The 21,498-nt window shown below is 39.9% G+C and overlaps 3 protein-coding genes across 4 annotated transcripts; 1 reads left to right on the top strand and 2 right to left on the bottom strand.

Annotated features, from left to right (window-relative positions):
- Positions 1–57: 57 nt before the first annotated feature.
- On the bottom strand, positions 58–20,654 carry LOC145493449 (putative oxidoreductase SERP2049). Of its 2 annotated transcripts, none has more exons than XM_081472922.1 (2): positions 20,582–20,654; positions 58–1,615 (listed from the first exon to the last, which is right to left on the bottom strand). In XM_081472922.1, exon 2 carries the CDS (start codon positions 1,611–1,613, stop codon positions 855–857), a length of 759 nt encoding a protein of 252 aa, XP_081329048.1. In that variant the 5' UTR covers positions 1,614–1,615; positions 20,582–20,654; the 3' UTR covers positions 58–854. The 2 variants fall into 2 exon arrangements, with proteins under 2 accessions (XP_081329048.1, XP_081329047.1); XM_081472921.1 differs by lacking the exon at positions 20,582–20,654 and adding an exon at positions 3,882–3,970.
- Positions 9,075–12,437, bottom strand: LOC145493452 (uncharacterized). The gene has a single exon (XM_081472925.1). It carries the CDS (start codon positions 12,221–12,223, stop codon positions 11,906–11,908), a length of 318 nt encoding a protein of 105 aa, XP_081329051.1. The 5' UTR covers positions 12,224–12,437; the 3' UTR covers positions 9,075–11,905.
- LOC145493447 (uncharacterized) lies at positions 13,969–21,053 on the top strand. Its single transcript, XM_081472919.1, has 9 exons — positions 13,969–14,108; positions 14,274–14,358; positions 14,841–15,133; positions 15,704–15,941; positions 16,412–16,512; positions 17,599–18,748; positions 20,243–20,354; positions 20,603–20,711; positions 20,875–21,053. The coding sequence occupies exons 1-9, from the start codon at positions 14,092–14,094 to the stop codon at positions 20,960–20,962; spliced, it is 2,193 nt and encodes a 730-aa protein (XP_081329045.1). The 5' UTR covers positions 13,969–14,091; the 3' UTR covers positions 20,963–21,053.
- Positions 21,054–21,498: the final 445 nt, after the last annotated feature.

The raw sequence follows: 21,498 nt of genomic DNA, 5'->3' as shown, positions 1-21,498 counted from the left end.
AATTAAAGAAACAAAAATGCTGTGAATTTAGTGGCAGACTGATATCACCAAAAAGTGTGCATTTGTCCCTTTATTTAAAATCAAAATACATTGTTATGCAAAACATAAGACAGTAAAGTACACATTGAGACTGTTTGGTAAGTGGTAATCTTCCAGACAGTATCTTTCACTGAAAATTTACACTCAATTTTAACAAAAATTTTGCACAAAATGGTTTCAGTTCACCAGTACTTGGGTGATGAGATGGCAGAATTTTCTAGTACTCAAAGATGATAAATCACCAAGAAAAATTCTGTGACAGTCACATTATATAAAGTCTGAATACAAGCACAGAGGCCCATCAGGCCAGCACTTATCTCCATTTTCACCTGCATGAAGTGACTAGGAGTATCCTACTCCCCACTAGATGGGACATGCTAGTTCACTGCAGGGTTACCCCCAACATTAAATTCACCAGTACCCATTCATACACCTGGGCGGAGAGAGGCACTGAGAGAATTAAGTGTCTTGCCCAAGAACACAACACAAAGTCCCCAGCCAGGGCTTGACCTTGACCACTCAATCGGAGGTCAAGTGCACTAACTTTTAATTTTCTATCTATTTATCTCATTCAGTTTGCCTCCCATATCTCCCAAAACACTGTTAATTAAACACTAACGCTGCACTCCTGCTCTGGACAATGTCTACCACTCTTTTCTAGTATTAATAGTGAACTACAGTACATTTTACCTTTGACATGTGGTGTCTCCTTAGTTTTAAGAGTTTTTTCCTCCATGGTACCATTCCCAAGTTAGGAACTGTTGTGAAAACACAGTAATTTTGCAATGCATAGCTGTCTGCATCAAAATCACTAATTAAATCATTTTCCAATGTTGCCAGTGTTTGCTATCATGGATGTTCCACACCTTGGAGAATTCTTCATCTGCTGTGTCCACTAACACAAATTTCAAAAACTTAGCTGCAAGTTCTGTGCTGAAAATTTTTCCTTCCTTTTCAACTTTGGCAAAGTACGACACATGAGGCAACTGATGTTCTTTGGCTAACTTGATGTGTTCCCACAAGCCTTCAGTGTCAACCACTCCGGGGAGAACTTCGGCAATTTTAACTTGCGATCCCTCAAATTCAACCAAAAGTTGCTGGTAAAGTCTTTGAAAGGCCATCTTGGTGATGCCATAAGTGATTGTACCAAGCTGCGGCGTTGAGGCAACCCCCGTCCCTAAGTGAATTATCCGTCCATGGTTGCTGTTAAGCCTTGCAAAAAACCCTTTAGCTAACATGAGTGGTGCGGTAACATTTACTGCAAATGCATATTCAAATTCATCGCGTTGAATATCCTGGAGTCGCGATGGAACTCCCACTGCAGCATTCTGTACCAAATATTTTACTGCGTCACTCTCTGGTATAAAATCCAGTATTTCCCTCTGACCTTCAGTGGTTGCTATGTCAACAGCAAGCGGATGAATGTTGTCAGGGGCATACTGTTGGGTTTCCAGTAAACGCTGAAGCCTGCGTCCTACAGCAAGTATGTGCAAATTATGAGAAGACAACTCCTTGGCCAAGGCCGCACCAATTCCTGTCCCTGCACCTGTTATAACTGCCCAGTTTTTCATCATTTCTGACATAAAAAATCAAGAAAACGGTAAATAAATCGATTAAAATTTAGACACAAACTGTCTTTTTTTTTTTTTCAATTTCTGGTATAATACACCTAAGATATCAAATTTGCTCTGAAAAGATTAAAGCACCCTAATAAAGCAGTACAAAAGCATGAAATTTAACCCCTGAAAGGTAGGTGTAGAACCCTAGTACTCAGTTACTTGGGACAGTCATATGTCAGGAAACAATTTTACAAGACCCAAAAAGCTATCAATATTTAGGCATTGTATGTCAAACTTAAGAGCATTTTTGAGCCTAAACCACACTCAAGAAATTATACACCCCTTCTCAACAAGTGTTTATTTGTTCAATAAGATAATCAATCTGCAAAGATTGACCATAGAGGAAGACTGCTGTTTTTATTTTCCTCTGAATATTGAGCAAAAGATGCCAAATCTGTAAATAAAAAAGACTTGACTGATTTAGATAAAGGAAGACATCAGAAAACTACTCAAAAAACCTACTCGAGTTTAATTTATGTGAAATAAAGGTCTCCATGGTAACTTGCGGGGTGCATAGGCAGATAGGAATTTGTTGTATGAAAGGGTTTGTAATTCCACCAACAGGGGCTAATCCATGGTCCATGAGGAGGTTTCCCAAAATACGCCAACAAAAAGTTTTTAAATTTGATTACCATTATCAAGCAGCCTCCATCCCCTCCAAAAACATCCTAACATATAACTCAACTCCTCCCCCCTCCACAAATACCACCATTACAGGTTGGTCTTTGGTCAAAAATGCACAGAGGCTGAGAGTGATATTGCATTGAAAGATGATACCTGCGAAAGTCATAAATGTAACCTATAACTTTGCCTTTACCTACTTAATAATGCACATCTCACCAGCTTTCCCCATAAAATAGACAAGCCAGATAATATGCAAAACTGTCCTGCAGTCTTGTTTCTCTTTAAGTGAAAGGTAACCATGTAAATTTAATCAAGTCCCTTAGTTGCAATTTTCATTCCCAAACAATTCCCCTTTTTTTCAGTGACAGAGGACATTTGTGCATGCTCATTGGGTAAGAGTGATAGTCAATGATAGATTAATATATAGTATATCAAATTACATAGTGGGTAGAGCAGGGGGGCTGGGGGGGGGGGGGCTGTAACTCCCTAAAACAAAAATTTGGAGGGCTCAGCCCCCCACGTTTTAGTGCAGAAAATATCGCTAATGCAGCGGTATAAAATTTGTTTGACAAAATATTCTGTTTCATGATCTGCCCGAAGTATGTCAGGTTACAAATATAAGGACTACTAGCGAAGCTCTCAACAAACCTCCTGTCACCAAAACAATCCTAGGAGAGGTTCACAAACTGTAAAGACTGTATTTGTCATTACCTGTGGCATCAGTGACACCCAAGTGCACATTTTCTGCCCTACAACGACTAAAAACCTATTTTAGAAGCACCATGAAGACCATGAAGAAAGATCATTTAAACAACTGCCTCCTACGGCATTGTCTTAAGTCCATTACAGACACATTGAACACTGTTGACATCGCAAAGAAGTTTCTTTGTGCAGACAAACAACTCAAGACATTTTGGAAAATACAAGTATAGGAATGCACTTAGCTTAATGATGAGCCCCCCCCCCCCCCCCCCCCTTCATGTTTCAAAACGCTCCACCACCTCTGATAATTGATTGGTTCTTACCTATAGTCTATCAGAGGACAGACGTATAGATGACGTTGTTACACTTGTTTGTTTCTTTATTTTATACAACAGATAGAATCCATGTTGCCATGGTCTGTTCAGTGACAGATCAGAGAAGACATCAAAATGTGTTATGACCATCAGATCACCTATTTTGGCTTGCATTCCACTTTTTTGTCCATGCCACATTTTGACATTATCTCTGATTTGTTACTGAACAGATGCACTGCAACATGGAAACTATTTTTCAAGTTGATCATCGAAATATGTGTTCGATTTGCTAAATCCTCTTCTCTTTCCCAGGGGTGAGATTCCATAAACCTTGCCCAACATATCCAGGGAGTCCACGCCAGGGAAAAACCTTAGCCAGTGGCATTCCTCTGCATATACCTTTATTGAGAATAAAGCCACTAGTGGGATCTCTGTTAGAATTCACTCGTACAAATGAGATATTTAATCCATCAGCGTGGGTCTAAAGTCTTACATAACTTATTTAATTAAAGCTTGATCACAAAAACCATGAGGCATTCAACCCAAGGATACCTCAAGATCAAAAGCAAAAGAAAGAAAGTACCTTGAGTCCTTGACAGCTGCAACTGAGCGTAGCGATTTAAAGAAAACTTGAGATTACGCTTCCGAAAAAGAAGCTTTGATCAATTCTTCAAACTGCGTACAATGCAGGACACACGACTGATGCGCGCGTTAGGCTTAGTCTCCAAGTCTCCTCGTTCGTCGCGTGACGAATAGCGTGACTACTACTGGCGTGACTAAATATTTTTGACAGGAAATTAAAATCATTCGCGCTTTCAGTGGAATAAATCCGCTTTCAATGTATTATCACCCCAGAGTAGCCCTTTACTGTAAGGGCACTTAAAGAGAGTTAAGATAGGAAACAGAACAGTATATTTTTTGCCCCATTTCCGCTTGGGAACTCTGGTCATTCGCGATGCAATAATAAATGATGTTTTATTACGGCAAAAAATCAACTGCGATAGCCGGAAGAGGAAAATGATAACATCTTGATGATTTCTTCAAAAAATAATTAACACCTTGACACAATCGACCACTGATGACTCAATTTAATTTCTACAAGATAAGACAAATATTAAGCTCAACCTGGAGCCCATCTAGACTCAAGACGTGTTAAATTGCTGTACATATTTACAGTTAACAGTTCAGTCTATAATCTCATAATGTGTTCCTATATTTTGTACAAGTATGCAAATCAAAGTTCTTCCATGCCGTCACGGGGTCTTGACACTCTTTACAGAAACTGAAAGGAGTTAATAAATCAGCGAAGGTTCCGCTCCTGCTTTGCTTTGGCACTTATTTGTCGCTCACAGCTCCACACATAAAAATAAATAAAATAAACCCAGGGTATGAATTAAAGTCACGAGGAGTCACTAAAGTTTCGTTGAGTGAATAATCACAAAATTAAAAAGCAATGTATGATATTCACATACATCCGTTGCTGCCTACAGGTTGAATATCTTCACCACGACGAGGTCACGGGTGCATAAATTTTGACATCTCGGAAACCGGTGATTTGGTAAACACCTCGAAGCCGGAAACTTTCGCGTGATTTCGGCACCAGTCTTGAGGTTTTGTGAGCAGCAATTAATTCCTCGTCAATGTACGAATCATTAGAGTTTCTTTGATGGCGTTTTATGATCCTGTAATTGTTCTTCGACCGGGTTCTTCCTAGTTATTTCCTTGTTTCCCGTTTCACTGACACCACTGCTTTTCGGTTGCTCCTCACTCTCTTTCGGAGGCTCATTTACTTCAACCCATTCGTATTTAGTTCCTTTTAACGGTTTTCCTTCCTGAAAATCGAAGTCATATTTTTCGTTCATCTCTTGGGTATCCTTATTTCTCTCTCTCTGTAAATCACTCTCTAGTTGTTGATGGTCTGGACGCCCAAACAGACATTTTCTGGCTTTGCTCGCTCCTGGATCCATCGAAAAACGTTTGACGTAGTTTAAGGGTATCGAACCTCCTCTGGGTCGAAAAGTTTCCTCGTTATGTCGAATTTACCCTGGATACGGGTTTTTATAGACTTAAAGGTGCATAAGAATGTGTATAAACGCGCCAAAATGAAGGTGTTACGTCACTACGTCATCAGCCGGTATACACTGCTTATTATGCATTACGCCTGGACAAGCTTGAACGTGTTCTCGACCCTTCGTTATAAATGTGCTTAATAAGTTACAATATAAATAATGAAGATGTGACTCTCGCAAATTCACGTCATGTCTTTGATCCGAAAAAAAAGGGGATTTGAATCTGTTGAAAAGTGAAACACCGTGGATGATTTGTTATGTCAATTTCAATCGGCTCTCAAGGGTGAGAAACAATGTTGTCCCACGCTTTTGTACAGTTCACTTCACTTTCACTCTTTTGCTGTACTCATAAGGATTTAAGGTCGGCATGCACCAGGGAACATACGGGGGGGGGGGGGGGGAGGGACAAGTCCCCGAAATTACTCCCTGTAACAAGTCCCTGGGACAAGTCCCACTGTGTTGACTACCCAATCTAATCACAGCTGACCCAAAATTTGGTCAGTCCCTTGCTGGAAGCTTTTCAAGGGAATTGCCGTAGGGAGTAGTCCCTGGGACTTCTCCCTTCGTGTTTCAAACCAAAACTGCACTTTGAACATGTATGAATGGTGTCTCCGGCGAGGACGAGCTTCCAGCGGAAATAAAATTTGGCGGGAAAATACCACAGCTGGTCTGTTTGTAATTGAGAATTGAGTGAACAATTTAAAGCAAGACCGGTCTTGCATTTGTTTTGGCACTGTACAAACTGCAATGCGTCGTCATTCAATGAAATGTTAATTTAAAATCGATGGGCATTTTTTGCGCGTGGACGATCAAAGGACAAACCCTGAGAAAGGAGGATTAAAACCAAAAACACTTAGGATATTTTGTCAAAGTACTCAAGTTCTTGAAAGCTTCGCACTTCATAGAGATGTTGTCTTTGGGCAGGTAAATAATATTAAAGTAACGGACTATTGACAATGTTGTTTACATTATGTGTGGGGTGTACGTCTGAAGCGAGTCACGGTATGCTATTTCAAAACAACGCTTGTCGACTTCTTCTATCAAGAAATAATATTATGTTCCATGGACAAAAATCCTGCAATATAACACAAGAAAGGCTGAAATTCAAATCAGAACAGTTAAAATTCGATTTAAAAGAGAAAATGTTTTGACATCATCTGTGGTATCATTAACAGTACATGCACGTGTACACGGAAAATATAATTATTTCCTCTTTGGGCAGGTTTCAACTTATTGACAACTCCGTAAACAATGCAGATATGGAAAATATTCTACGAAGTAATAAAAATACCACCAGTGCATGTGTGCGTGAAAACGAGTTCAGACTTGTGTCTGAGAGTTATTTTTAGCAGTCCAGCTTGCACGTTTTGGGCCGAAAAATTAATTATTTAACTCCATAAAAACTCTGATCTAGAACAAATGGGTTTTGAGTCCTAAGTTGATTAGACCATGTCTAGCACCCGGAATTTTAGCTGAATTTCGTCTAGGGTGGACGGATAGTTTTTGCTGATCTTGGCAAAGTTTTTTATAGCTCTCTTTATAGCCGAAATCCTTTCACAAATATTTGTACAAGAGTAAATTTCAAGGGCAAGACTGCAGACTCGGCGAGCCTCGCTTTTATGAAATAACTCAGTAAGAGAATAAAGTTGAGAGATTCAGAACATGGCGGCAAGTACTGCACTGAAAAACAAACTGATTTCTTCATAGAATCCAAGGCGGAAATCTCGCGAAAACCTTTCTATAAAATCGTAAAGTATAAAAGCTCATGGAAATCAAATTTGCTGTTGTTCATGAATTTTGCTACCCTGCTGATAGAGCCTCTTCTATATCCAGGAAAGATCGAAGCGGCTCTACTAGATGGGTAGAATTTTGCAGTCGTAATAAAATTCTTTTCTGTTCCGTTTATAACTGCAGGGGTGACCCATTCGAAGTTGATCCCTTACCAAAGTCATTTTACTATCCATCCATGCAATGAGAGTTGTCTGAAGCCGAGAGAAAGGTAAGTCTAAGACGACAGCGTGTTCTTCAGGAAATAAATCTTTTCAAAAGATCATGGGCGCGCTAACCTGTCGACCCCCGGTACATATGAGTGATGGTATATGTAGCTGAAAATTTTTTGTCAGTTAAATATAAAAAACGTAGATACCGTAGATTTATTGATTTATGCCGGTCACAAAAACATGAGGCATTTACAGTCAAAACAGCTCAAGCGTTCCCGCCAAGGGTGAATGAATGAGTTCATTTTATCGGAAATTTGATTTCATTACTCATTTCAATAGTCCGTTCTTAAAATTGAAGAGTAGAAAATTCAAGACAAGACTCGGGGCGTTTTAGATTTACAAAAATCTTCGGAAAATTTCTATTGGGAATTTCCGTTTGGGAAAAGCGCGTTCCATTTGTCACAAGTCCCATTCGTTCACAGGCCCCTCTCTGCCGCTTCTCTGAATCTCCCGCGAATATTCAAAATGGAGGCCAATGAAGCCCATCAGATCTTGTTTTTGCGCGAAATGTTAGAAGTCTCTACAGAGGAAGAAAGTTTGATTAATTCAGAAGATGATGCAGTAGATATCTTTTCAGCGGCCTCGACGTTCATGAGATGGAATTTGCAACGAACTGAAGGCTATTTTGAACACGCGTTGCCAGGATATTCACTCGATGAGTTTTAAAGTCATTTTCGAATGACATGAGGCACAATGAAAGGTCTGTGTAGAGTCGTCCAAGCTACAGGAAGAGTGCCACAACGGCATTCATTTGGAAGACCCACGTGGCAGGCAGAGTACTAGTAGTAGCCCTGAAAGTTTGTTTGCAAAAAGCTTCCAGAAAACTGACCCTGAAAAGCCGCCATTTTTGTTGAAACACGAGGGAGCCGAGGGAAGCCTGGCCGCTTAAGGCGAGGGTACACATGAATTTAAGTGAAATTTTGGGAAGTTTAAAGAGGAATTAAAAGGATAAAAAGGGGTTTAGAACACCACCAGACAGTTGATTGCCCCCAAAAGGGCACCCCGGGTTGGTGGGAACTGTTTGGTGTACGTCTACCAATTTCTAACTTCAAATTCTAATTTTAAAACAACATCAAATCTTCAAAATTTCCTAGTTCCATAAATTTTACTAATCCTTTGAGAAAAACTATTTATCTCCAAATATACCCAAAAATCACCAAAAAATTTACAAAACAGCCCAAAACGTAGCTATGTGAAATGAGCAGAGAGATTTTTCACTGCTTGAAACGTGAACGAGATATTTACATTCAAACCATAATGCCCAGCAAAACTATGGCCTTCATGTTAACCCCCGCCTTAAAAGACCGCGAAAGGCATGGAACTGGTGATATTAAGACGAGAAATCTGTAAATGGAACACAAATTTTCCATTGGGAAGTTTCACCGGGAAAACGGGACTACCTTTTCAGGAATTCCATTTATTCCGGAAAATTTCCAATGGAACGAACCAAACAGTCGTGTTCATTTACATCCCAACCGGAATTTCCGGAATTTTTTGGTAAATGGAAAAGGCCGTCGATAAAATCAGGAACATGGAACATTCCGGAACATCCCGGAACATCGAATAATTATCATAATTATGCGAAAAATATGTAAAATTAAACTTTAAAAAATCAAATCAAGCAAAAATAAACTGGCATCAGCTCGGAAAATAGAAACAAAACAAAAATAAACTGGTATCAGCTTGAAATATGAGAAGATATTGGGGATAGGGGAGTCGGTAACAGAGGGGTAGGGAGCGTTGGGTATTCATTCACCTGACCACAATGAGTGCAGGCTCCTCTCCTTTCCCGTTAATTGCGTCACGTCGCTTTTCAGCACTCTGTTTTTCAACACAGACATGGACGATTCTGACGATGAATGCCAGGTAATTCATTGCGTCTCCTTTTTTGATCCCTGAATTCTTCAACATCTGAGGTGTTTGTCTGTGCATCATACAGTTGCTTGTTAAGTCAGTATTCATAGTTTTGTCCCTATTCAATCTTCATGTTGTTATTTATCATCCCCAGTTTTCGCGCCGCTCCGCTAGGAACGCCTGGCACTATGACCCACTAAGTGCAGACTCGGCCTTTCCGGAAGCCCGAGTAACAAGCAAGTTATCATTAATAAACTAGTGGTAATCAAAGATTTATAGAGCAGCGCGTTCACGCGCGGTTTTCGCATGTCTGGTTAACTTTGGTGGTGTTCGAATGGCTCGATAGAAAACTAAGTTTGATCAAATGTCAGATAACGATCTGCACGTGAAGTTGAACTAGCGATGAATAGATTATAACCTGCGGTAAAAGTATTTTTAATTAATTAAGTATCAACTTGTGCTGGACAAACATTTTCAAGGAGATGCATTTGAACTGTTGGCGACACTTAGAATTCAATTTCAGATCGCCAACACTTGTAACAAATATTTCTAGAGACAATAAAGTTTTGACCAGCGACCCCGCAAGACAGCGCGCGCGTCGCCAAATGTTTTTAAATTTTGTGTTTGTATTTGTTTACACTGTCATCCGGAGGTCGAGCAGTCCAAACTAGTTTAGACAAGAAACTCGATGCCGAAGAGTTTCTATTTCTATCTCATGGAGAAACTATTTTTTCATGAGAAATCGTGTATACGCATATCTTTGTATTGACGCAATGAATTGAATAGAGAAATCACACTCGTGTACCCATACTTTTAGGTCTGATTAAGGAGTTCGAACGCCACCACCTTTCTGTGAAGAACGAAATCTGAGAATAAAGGGCAGTCACGTAATTAAACTGATGGTGAACGACTGGAAGGAATTGATTACTCTTCTTAGTTGCTAGCCTTCACTCATTGCAGTCACTTTCACTTTTCTTTCATTTTTCCTTTTTTTGTGTTTTTGTTTTGTTTCTATTTTCCGAGCTGATACCAGTTTATTTTTGCTTGATTTGATTTTTTTAAATTAAATTTTACATAGTTTTCGCGTAATTATGATAATTGTTCGATGTTCCGGGATGTTCCAGAATGTTCCGGGATGTTCCGGAATGTTCCATGTTCCTGGTTTTATCGACGGCCAATGGAAAACGCTCTCGATCCAATATTCGAGTTTTGATTGGATTAATGAACAATACGCTTATACCATATTTGGAATGCTGAGCACCAGGACTTCTCCCGTAGTGGCGGGAAAGATATCAAAGATTTTATGCAAGTTTTATGGAAGGGGCAGAAAAGGTAGGTTTGCGTCAAGATACCTAACTGTTTTTAAAAAGGTTTGTTTAAAATAAAGTTCATTAATCCAATCAAAATTCAAGTATTGGATCGAGTCTTGTTTTGAATTTTCTACTCTTCACTTGAATAACGGACTATTGAAACGAGTAATGAAATCAAATTTCCGATAATGAACTCATTCATTCACCCTTGGCAGGAACGCTTGAGCTGTTTTGACTGTAACCCACCGTCGCAGGAGACCTCAAGATGAAAAGCAAAAGAGAGAAAGTACCCTGAGTCTTTGAAAGTTGTAACTGATCGTAGCGATTTAAATGAAACTTTTACTAGAGATAACACATTTGAAAAAGAATCTTTGATCAATTCCTCCGACTGCGTACAATGCAAGACGCGCGACTATTTGTGCGCCCAGCTTAGTTTCCAAGTCTCCACGTTCGTCGCGTGACGGATAGCGTGACGGATGGCGTGACTAAATATTTTTGACGGGAAAAACATACAGGCATTCAGTGGTATAAATCCGCTTATAATATCTTATCACCCCAGAGTAGCCGTTTTACTATAAGGGCGCTTAAAGAGAGCTAAGATAGGAAAAATAACAAGACTTTTTTTTGCCACATTTCCGCGTGGGAGCTCTCTCTGGTTATTCACGTACGGCCAAAAATGCGAAGGTAAAAACGCAAATGATAACATCTTAATGACTCCTTCAAAAAATTAACACCTTGACACAATGGACCACAGATAACTCAAGTTAATTTCTACAATAAAAACGAGATATAAAGACAAATGTTAGCTTCCGCTTTGTATTTACTGAACCATACAGGAGCCCATCTTGTCTAAAGACATAATTGCTGTACATATTTACAGTTAAAAGTCCAGTCTATAATCTCATAATGTGTTCCTATATTTTGTACAAGTATGCAAATCAAAGTTCATCCCTGCTGTCACGGGGTCTTTACACTCTTTACGAAACTGAAAGGAGTTAATACATCGGCAAAGGTTCGGATCCTACTTCGCTCTAGCATCATCATGGCTATTTTCTGTATTTGTCGCTCACAGCTCCACACATAAAAATAAATAAAATAAACCCCGGGTATAAATTAAAGTCACGAGGACTCACTTAAGTTTCCTTAAGTGAATAATCACAAAATTAAAAAGCAGTCAAATGTATGATATTCACATGTATCCGTTGCTGGCTACAGGTTGGATATCTTCACCATGGCGAGGTCACGGGTGTCCAAATTTTGACATCTCGGTAACCAGTGATTTGATAAACACCTCGAAGCCCGAAAATTTCGCGTGATTTCGGCACTAGTTTTGAGATTTTGCAAGCAGCAACTAATCCTTCGTCAATATGCGAATCACTGGAGTTTCTTTGATGGCGTTTTATGATCCTGTAGTTGTTCTTCGACCGGGTTCTTCCTAGTTATTTCCTTGTCTCCCGTTTCAGTGACACCACTGCTTTTCGGTTGCCCGTCGTTCTCCTTCGGAGGCTCATTAACTTCAACCCATTCGTATTTCGTTCCTTTTAATGGTTTTCCTTCCTGAAAATCAAAGTCATATTTTTCGTTCATCTCTCGAGCATCCTTATTTAACTCTCTCTGTAAATCGCTCTCTAGTTGTTGATGGTCTGGACGCCCAAAGAGACATTTTCTGGCTTTGCTAACTCCTGGATTCATCGAAAAACGTTTGATGTGGCTTAAGGATATCGAACCTCCTCTGGATCGAAACGTTTCCTCGCTATGTCGAATTTACCCTTGATACGGGTTTTTATAGACTTTAAAATTCATGAGTGTCTATAACCGCGCCAAAATGAAAGTGTACGTCACTACGTCATCAGCCGGTATACGGCTTATTATGCGTTACGCCTGGGCAAGCTTGAACGTATTCTCGACCCTTCGTTATAAATGTACTTAAAAATTTACAATGTAAATAATGAAGATGTGAACAAATTTACGTCATGTCTTTGATCCAAATAAAAAGGTGATTTGATTCTGTTGAAAAGTGAAACACTGTGCATGATTTGTTATCTCAATTTCAATCGGCTCTCAAGCGTGGGAAACAATGTTGTCCCACGCTTTTGTACAGTTCACTTCACTTTCACTCTTTTGCTGTACTCATAACGATTAAGGTCAGCATGCACCAGGGAACATACGGGGGGGGGGGGGGACAAGTCCCCGAAATTAGTCCCTGTAACAAGTCCCTGGGACAAGTCCCACTGTGTTGACTACCCAATCTAATCACAGCTGACCCAAAATTTGGTCAGTCCCTTGCTGTAAGGGAATTGCCGTAGGGACTAATCCCTGGGACTTCTCCCTTCGTGTTTCAAACCAAAACTGCACTTTAAACATGTTTGAATGGTGTCTCCGGCGAGGACTAGCTTCCAGCGGAAATAAAACTTGGCGGGAAAATAGGACAGCTGGTCTGTTTGTACTTTAGTGTCCTTGAAAATCGAGTGAACAATTTAAAGCAAGACCGGTCTTGCATTTATTTTGGCACTGTGCAAGCTGCAATGCGTCGTCATTCAATGAAATGTTAATTTAAAATCGATGGGCATTTTTTTTCGCGTGGACGATCAAAGGACAAACCCTGAGAAAGGAGGATTAAAACCAAAAACACTTAGGATATTTTGTCAAAGTACTCAAGTTCTTGAAAGCTTCGTACTTCCTAGAGATGTTTTCTTTGGGAAGGTAAATAATATTTTTGAAGTAACAGACTATTGACAATGTTGTTTACATTACGTGTGGGGTGCATGTCTGAAGCGAGTCACGGTATGCTATTTCAAAACAACGCTTGTCGACTTCTTCTATCAAGAAATAATTATGTTCGATAGAAAAGAATCCTGCAATATAACACAAAAAGGCTGAAATTCAAATCTGAGCAGTTAAAGTTCAATTTAAAAGGAAAATGTTTTGACATCATCTGTGGTATCATTAACAGTACATGTGCGTGTACACGGAAAATATAATTACTTCCTCTCCGGGCAGGTTTCAACTTGTTGCAAACTTTATAAACAATGCAGATACGAAAAATACTCTACGAAGTAATGAAAATACCACCAGTGAATGTGTGCGTGACAACGAGTTCAGACTTGTGTCTGCGGAGAGTTATTTTTAGCAGTCCAACTTGCAAGTGTTTGGGCCGAAAAACTCCATGAAAACTCTGATCTGGAACAAAAGGGTTTTGAGTTCTAAATTGACTTGATCATGTGCAGCACTTAATTTTAACTGAATTTCCTCTGGGATGTCACGAATAGTTTTTGCTGACCTTGGCAAAGTTGTCATAACTCTATTTATAGACGAAATTCTTTCACAAATATTTGTACAAGGGTTCAAGGGCAAGGACAAACATGTCTACACACTCAGCGAGTCTCGCTTTCATGAAAGGGCTTAGTGAGAGACTGGAGTTGAGAAATTCAAAACATGGCGGCAAGTACTGCACTGGAAAAAAAACTGATTCCCTCTTACTGTCCAAGTCGGAAATCTCACGAAAAACTGTCTATAAACTTCGAAGTTTTGAAATTTCTTCTCAGCACCGATAATCAGTAATGGAAGTTCGGAAATCGTGAGTATAAAAGCTCATCGAAATCAAATTTGCTGTTGTTTATGAATTTTGCTACCCTGCGGACATAGCCGCTTCGATATCCAGGAAAGATCGAAGCTACTCTGCTAGGAGGGTAAAATTTTGGAGTCGTATTGAAATTCTTTTCTGTTGTGTTTATAACTGCAGGGGTGATCCATTCGAAGTTGATCCCTTACCAAAGTCATTTTACTATCCATCAATGCAAAGAGAGTTGTCTGAAGCCGAGAGAAAGGTAAGTCTATAAAGACGACAGCGTGTTCTTCAGGAAATAAATCTTTTCAAAGGATCATGGGCGCGCTAACCTGTCGACCCGCGGTACATATGAGTGATGATGTACGTAGCTGAAAATTTTTTTCAGCTAAATATAAGCAGAAATGTATACGATGTAGATTTATTGAGCCGTCGCCAGCTTAGTTATCTTAAAACTTATTTCTTCGCATGTAAAGCGCAATTGTTATCATATAGTGAGGCTGTGTTCAAACTTGGTGACTGACTACTGGTGCCTGGGCTCCCAACACAAAACAGTATTACGTTCAGACGCTGGATACTCCAAAGACCCAAGTACTCAAGTACTATTTAGCACAAGCAGTCTCGTTTTATAACTTTCTCATCCTTTACCATGAAGTAAAGAAAAAAAGACAAAAAGAAAAACTCTGGTATCTAACTGAGTGTACATATTAACTGAGTTTACTGGAGATCAAACATTCCTTTTAGATTTGCCTTAGTCCTGACCACAAAAAGGAAGGTCACATGAAAAGCCCAGCTGATGAAAAATTCCTTCAACACACCAATCACATCAAGATACATGAAATACCTACAAGAGAAAATGGAACCATAGACCCTGACCATTCTTCCTCATCCAAGTTTGACGAGTCCTGGCCAAGCACTGAGAGAGCATTGGTATCTACACCTGAAGCAGACAGTGATGGTACAGAGATATCAAAGACTCCTTCTAGTGAAGGAAGAGATTTTCCTTTACATGCACATCCTGACTCCACTTTAGCCAGGTAGGCTCTCTGTATTACTCTTTGACTTACCCACAAGCTGAGCTACAAAAGCTGCTGAGCTACAAAAGCTGCTGAGCTTGGAGCGAGAAAAAAATTTCTTTGGCCCTCATGCTAGGGCTACCTACAACCATGAAGTCTTTAAGAAAGTCGTCATTACTGTAAATTGGGTTGTAACACTTATGAAGGTAGATGCCAAATCATAATCTGTACATGTACTTTTGGGAGAAACATTGTCATTGACAGTACCTGCTTGTAGCCAGTTTGGCTTCTGAGTAGCACTTGGAAATGTGCATCCTAGGAAACTCAGGGGCAGAGAGTTCGATCTGGAGGAGGTCTAACGGGCAGAGTCTGACACATACATTTCAAAAGTTTTAGTGGGAGTTTAGCCACAGACAGTGTAGTCTGAATGTCTGTTACAGCACAGCCAGTGAAAACTGATTGCTGCTTTGACTAGTCATTAGGGTGGAAGCTAAATAGCCAGTCCTAAAAATGTAAGCCACTCTACTACTGATAGAAGATGATGTTTATTTCCCTCATCATGAAAAATTATTGTATTGTGATTTGCCGCAGGTACATAGATCGTTTCCGTAATGCCCCACCATCCAGTCGTCAAGAACGTGACCATACATATTTTGACAGTGGTAAAGGAGGAGAATTCTGGTGGTTATCTCCATCTCCTCCCAATAGCTCAACACCTAAAGACGGAACCCCCCCTGACCAGCAGCTGCCTTCCCCACGGCCAAGTCTGTCACCAAAACTGAGGAGAAGCATGTTCAGGAGGGGAAAGACACCGACATCTCCAACATCAGTAAGTGTATCTTCACAGATCATCGTTTACAGGTTACGTGTATGATTGTCATGTCAATCTGTCATTTACCTCAACAATGATGGCTGGGCATGGGGAAGGTGTCTGTAAGGTTGGTGGAGCCAGGTGTTACATGCTGAATGTAGAGGGTAACCATGACAACCCTGTGAACAGCAACCATCAGGCAATGTCACACTGAAGTCTTAAATGAGAGAGGATGGCCAAATACTTACTGTGTCAGTCTACATAACCAGAGCAAAGTCCTTTGAGAGCAAAGCATTCAGATGAAGCTTAAACTTCAAACAACATGAGAGTTGTAAATTCATGGGACCTCCTGCAAAACCATTTGGCTACCTCACATCAAGAGAGGGAATCCACTGGCCAATGGTAGTCTTGAGTTTAACTTAGCCTGAATTATGTATAGCCACAGTCACCTTAATATGTTAATAAATAACTGTTATTAATAATTTCAGAAAACCAAAAGTACTTCATCTCCTTCAATGTCCTCTTTTGATGGTTTGGACACAAAAACAGCTGAACTACAACAAAGAGCCAAGGCACTGCTTGAAAAAAGGTTTGACTGACTACAGTCCGTATATTTTGACAAAAAAGCACATTAAGCATGTGGTTATGAACTGGCTCAAAGTTCCCTCCGGTCCATCAGACAGGCAATGAAGTCTTGGGCTTGTGAAAATTCACCACACCTGATTGGACATTTTAATTTGTAAAATCTTTACATGTAATCCTGTCATGATAGTCAAGTAAATGCCAGGGGTTTCATTAACATTTTCAGCAAGAGCGTAACTGGTTTTCACAGGTGGCAAAACTTTTTAAACTGAACTTCTCTATAAGAAAAACTTTCCACTAGAGGAGGCGCGGTGGCCTCATGGTTAGTGTGCTCGTCCCCAGATCGAGTTGTCCGGGTTCAAGCCCTGGCTGGGGACACTGTGTTGTGTTCTTGGGCAAGACACTTAACTCTCGTAGTGCCTCTCTCCACCCAGGAGTATAAATGGGTACTGGCGAACTTAATTCTGAGGGTAACCCTGCGATGGACTACCATCCTGTCCAGGGGGGAGTAGAAATACTCCCAGCCGCTTCATGCTACAGAAACTGGGATAAGCTCCGGCAGCTATGAGCCAGTCAGCTCCAAGGCTTCACTTTTTCCACTAGAAGATCAAACCAGGCAAGCAAAATCATCCTCATGGCAAGCCCTTAATGAAACCCCTGAAATGCTGTAATAAACATACCATAAACAAACCACTCAAAGTGCAACACAACAGAGTGACAGTTAAATTTTTACTGCAAAGTAATGTTTTTACACAAACTGTAATATAACAATTTTGGTTATTTTCCCATAAATTTGTTATTGCAGGATTTCAGTGTCTGTTACACAAATATTCCATAGTTAGATACAAAACAAATTACGCAAACATTACATACCATCAATACAGTACAAAACAAATGCTTTTTTCCAGTTGCTTGGCATGTCATTATTTATATATTAAAATTCCACTATAGTTGTGTCTACCTAGAAGGGAGATCTAAAGCGCTGGTGTGAGACATGGAGCTAAATGTACTCCAACTGCCTAATTTAGAATGGTAACTAATGGTTTCTGAGTTAACAAGAAGTTTACTGTTTGTAACTACCTCTACATTGCAGTGAGAGCACTTTGGACACTTCGTCAAGTGAGGTCCACAGACCAGTAAGAAGAGTGAAACAGGGTCCTCTTGAACAGAGGGCTCTAAGAGAGGCATCACCTCAGCAACCCTCATCAATAGCACCCAGGCAATTTAAGGACCATCAACGGATGCAACGTCAACCTCGTCCTACCCCTCCCCCTGAGGAAGATATTTTGTATCAGTGGAGGTTGGCAAGAAAAATGGAAAGAGCTCAAGAACAGGTAGCAAAGTGGGGCCCAGCTAAGGGCACCCTCCCAGTAGGGTCTTCACGACCTCAAATTGCACCCAGTGGAGCAAAATTACACCCACACGGTTTATCTGGTGGAGTGGGAATTCTGCCACCCACCTCAGCCCCACTTTCCTCATCACAGGTGGACTTTGCACATCAGAGACCAGAATCACAAGTATTAGCTCCTTCAGCGATACCTGTAGTACCAGATGGGTCAGCTAGTTTGTCAGCAAGGACTCAAACGACCTACACCACTACTATGGCAGTTATGCCTGGCCTCCAGGGGACTTCCTCTCTGATGGTTCCATCTCAATTAGGCATCTCTCAACCACAAGAGCCTGCTTCTAGCAGTCCATTTTCCCAGCTGGATGTAGGAACATCACCTCAAGTACTTACAACAGGCCTAGAACCATCCCCTGCTCTCACCACAAAAGGGACAGAAATTTCAGGGCAAATCCGTCCACTAGTCATAGAACAGGACCAATTTAAATCTGCCAATGTACCATCTCATATGCATCTTTCATGTGATATTTTACCGTGCCCTCATCAAAGAACTCTTATTGAAAAGGCGAGGTCTGATCAAACAGTAGAATTACCTCTGAGCTCTCCAGTAGTTGAATCAATGCTAGAGAAACTGGATGTCACAGAGAGAGATATTGACAGGGTCCAGAAACCAAAAAGAAAAACAACTAGAGAAACTCCTGACAAAGCACAGTTTGAGGACCTTCCAAGGAAAAGAAATGGAACTAAAGAAAAAGAGCACAGGATTACTGCTGGGCCAACAGATTCTGAAAGAGATGAGCTAAGAAGAAAAGAAGTTTGGAAAAGAAAGCCAAAACCAAAAAGGGAATCAAACCAGGAGCCTACAGCCAGTGATGTGTTGGCTGGTGTTATTGGAGAGGTGATGAAAAATTATGTATATAGCCCAAGAAACCGGTTTAGCGTCCAGTCAGACTCCAATCAGGGAGTAGGAAGGAGAAGGAACAGTACTATGAGTTACTGTTTTCTTCTCTTTTACCTTCACCCTTTCCATCCTCATCTTATCTCCTTGGCCCCAGTTGTTCAAAGGCTGGATATTGCTATCCACAGAAATACAGGGGTTTTATTAAGGGCTGGGCACTGAGCAAACTGACTGGCTGTGAGAACAATTTTGCCAGCCTACTTTGATCATCTAGAGGAAAGTTTTTCTTACAAAGAAGTTCAGTTCAAAAAGTTTTGCCCGCCTGTGAAAACCAGCTGCCCTTCCGCTGATAACCCTAATGAAACCCCTGCAGGATAAATCACTATCCAGTGGATAGGTGCTGACAAAACAAACCACGCTATCTGCTAGATTGTGATTTATCCTGTGGAAAGCATTATCCACCTAGCAACCTGGGCCTGATTAGCCAGGAAATATTGTCTTAGTGTAGTGCTAACTTAAAAAAGATGTTTGACAATCAGTGATGAGAATAAAAATAATTATTATCAGTAGTATAAATCTACTAGTGTTCTATCTCAAATTTCATTCTCTGATTGGCTACGCAACTCACTATCTATTCTGTTGTTGATAGTGAGTAGCCTAGCCACGTGGGCTTGTTCATAAACTGGTGGCAGCCCCTTCTGTCCACTTTTGAAGTGTCTGTAAAGAGGATTTACATAAAGTTTTGAATGACTAGAAACAATTAGATTATTCGCTCTTGATTTCTATATTTGATTCATGCCATAGAAATCTCAGGCTCATAATCTAATTGTTAGCCCATTGACACCTGGAGCTTTTTGACAAAGATGCATTTTTGGACATTTTGGACATTTTTGGCCTGGATGAGCTAAATTAGCTCCAATTTAATCAGAAAGGCATTTGCAACAATACAGCATTCCTTCCTTTCTACTAGCACCACGTTTTAGTGTCATTTTTGCTTGGACATGCACAGAAATAAAAATTTCTAGATAGTTTTTTTGGCCTTTCCTTTATCTCCTTTTCCTATCTTTTTGCTGCAGTTGTTGACCTTCTACAAGGCTTGCTTCCAGTTGAAGAATTCCCGAGAAAGCATCATCGAGATGGGACATTTTTACCATAGAGTAGCCAAGTGTAGTTGAGGGAATCTTTCACTCTAATTTTTAAGAATTTTTGTGCATATTTCAGGCTCAATTGACCCAATCACTCTTATCTGGGTATCATTGGAAAGATCTTTTCCTCCTGCATAACTTGGGTATAAGTGATGCCAATTTTGGTCGAAGGTGATGACATCAGAAGTGGAACAAAGGCTAATGCTCATCATGGGGGGTTACAAGCAGCACAGGCGGCAATGGGTTTAATAGTACATTATTGTATTTTGAAAACACTCCAGGAAGGTTGCAGCATCCCACAGACATTCATATTTTTCCATTTCTGACCTTTTTTTTTTGTCATTTCAAGGTTGTCTCAGAACGACTGTTCTCTACCCCTCAGTCATCTAGCAGCAGTTTGACTGGAAGCAGTGACAGTCAAGGACCACTACAACCTCAAGAACCTCATTACAGAGCCCATGGTGAGAACAGGAAATGAACTTGTGCAAAAAATTTGAAATTCATTGTTATTCATTGTGTGAGAACTGAGTCGTGTCTGGTTGTCTGCTGAGTGGTAGTAATGGGAGGGTTCGCATGCACCTCGACGGAAAAACTTGAAAAAGATCAAAATATTTTCTTCAACAGCACACTGTGTCCTGGAATGTTCTTGAAGAGTCCCTAAATTTGTAACCCAAGAAATAGTACTAACCCTGTATTGGCTCGTCTTTAGGTCCAGAAGAAGATATTACTCAAAATGGAAGCTCAGATGATGAATTCTCTGATGATGAAATGTTAAAGATGTTACGACAACAAGCAAGAACTTATAGAGAACAACTTCAGTGAGTTTTGATCATACAAATCAGTCTGACATTTTATATGTTACTAATCTTCCTGAATGTCTTCTAAACTTCCTCTTAGCAGGTTAAAAAAATTGAATAAACAGTAAAGTAATAGTCTCAATCTAATAAGAAAATAACTTGCTCTAATCTATTTGTTTCACAGACAAATCGACTACATCTTGAATCAACAAGTTGCAGGCCAGCCAAATCCACAGAACCCAAGAACAGATGTTACAGCTTTGAATTATTGAATAGTTTTCAAAATGATGTAATAATAAGTTATTAATAAATTATTTATTATAATGTACAATAAATAAATTATTTTTACATTCTGTAATTCAATGAAGCCCTGTCTGTTTCTTTTGCCACATGTAAGATAGCTACTATAATTATTATAATTATATTATTTCCTCATGTAAATACTGGGATCACCCAATTAACACTCAACCTTGTGGACCAATAAGCATTTATTGGAATGTGGCACTCACATTTTTTTATATTAGGACCCAGAATAAGAGAGTATGGAGTGAAGAGGACAAAATGTTTGAGAGGAGTGAAATTAAACTCAGTGCCATGATAATTATGTTGGCTTGTTGCATGAAGATTTTTCCTTCAAAGTTCATTAATTTTTGAGGATTAACATCACCATGTTGTTGCATTGTCTCAATTATCATCACATTTCCCTCCAACATGATGTTAGTTTAAAATGTTACATCAGTACCCATCCCACGGAAAGTTTTTTTTTTATTTTGAACCCTCCTAACCCCTAGAAATTCCAGTTTAGCTT

This window comes from Orbicella franksi, chromosome 7, assembly GCF_964199315.1.
Source record: "Orbicella franksi chromosome 7, jaOrbFran1.1, whole genome shotgun sequence".
Taxonomy (NCBI): domain Eukaryota; kingdom Metazoa; phylum Cnidaria; class Anthozoa; order Scleractinia; family Merulinidae; genus Orbicella; species Orbicella franksi.
This window is presented reverse-complemented; position numbering and strand designations above follow the sequence as displayed.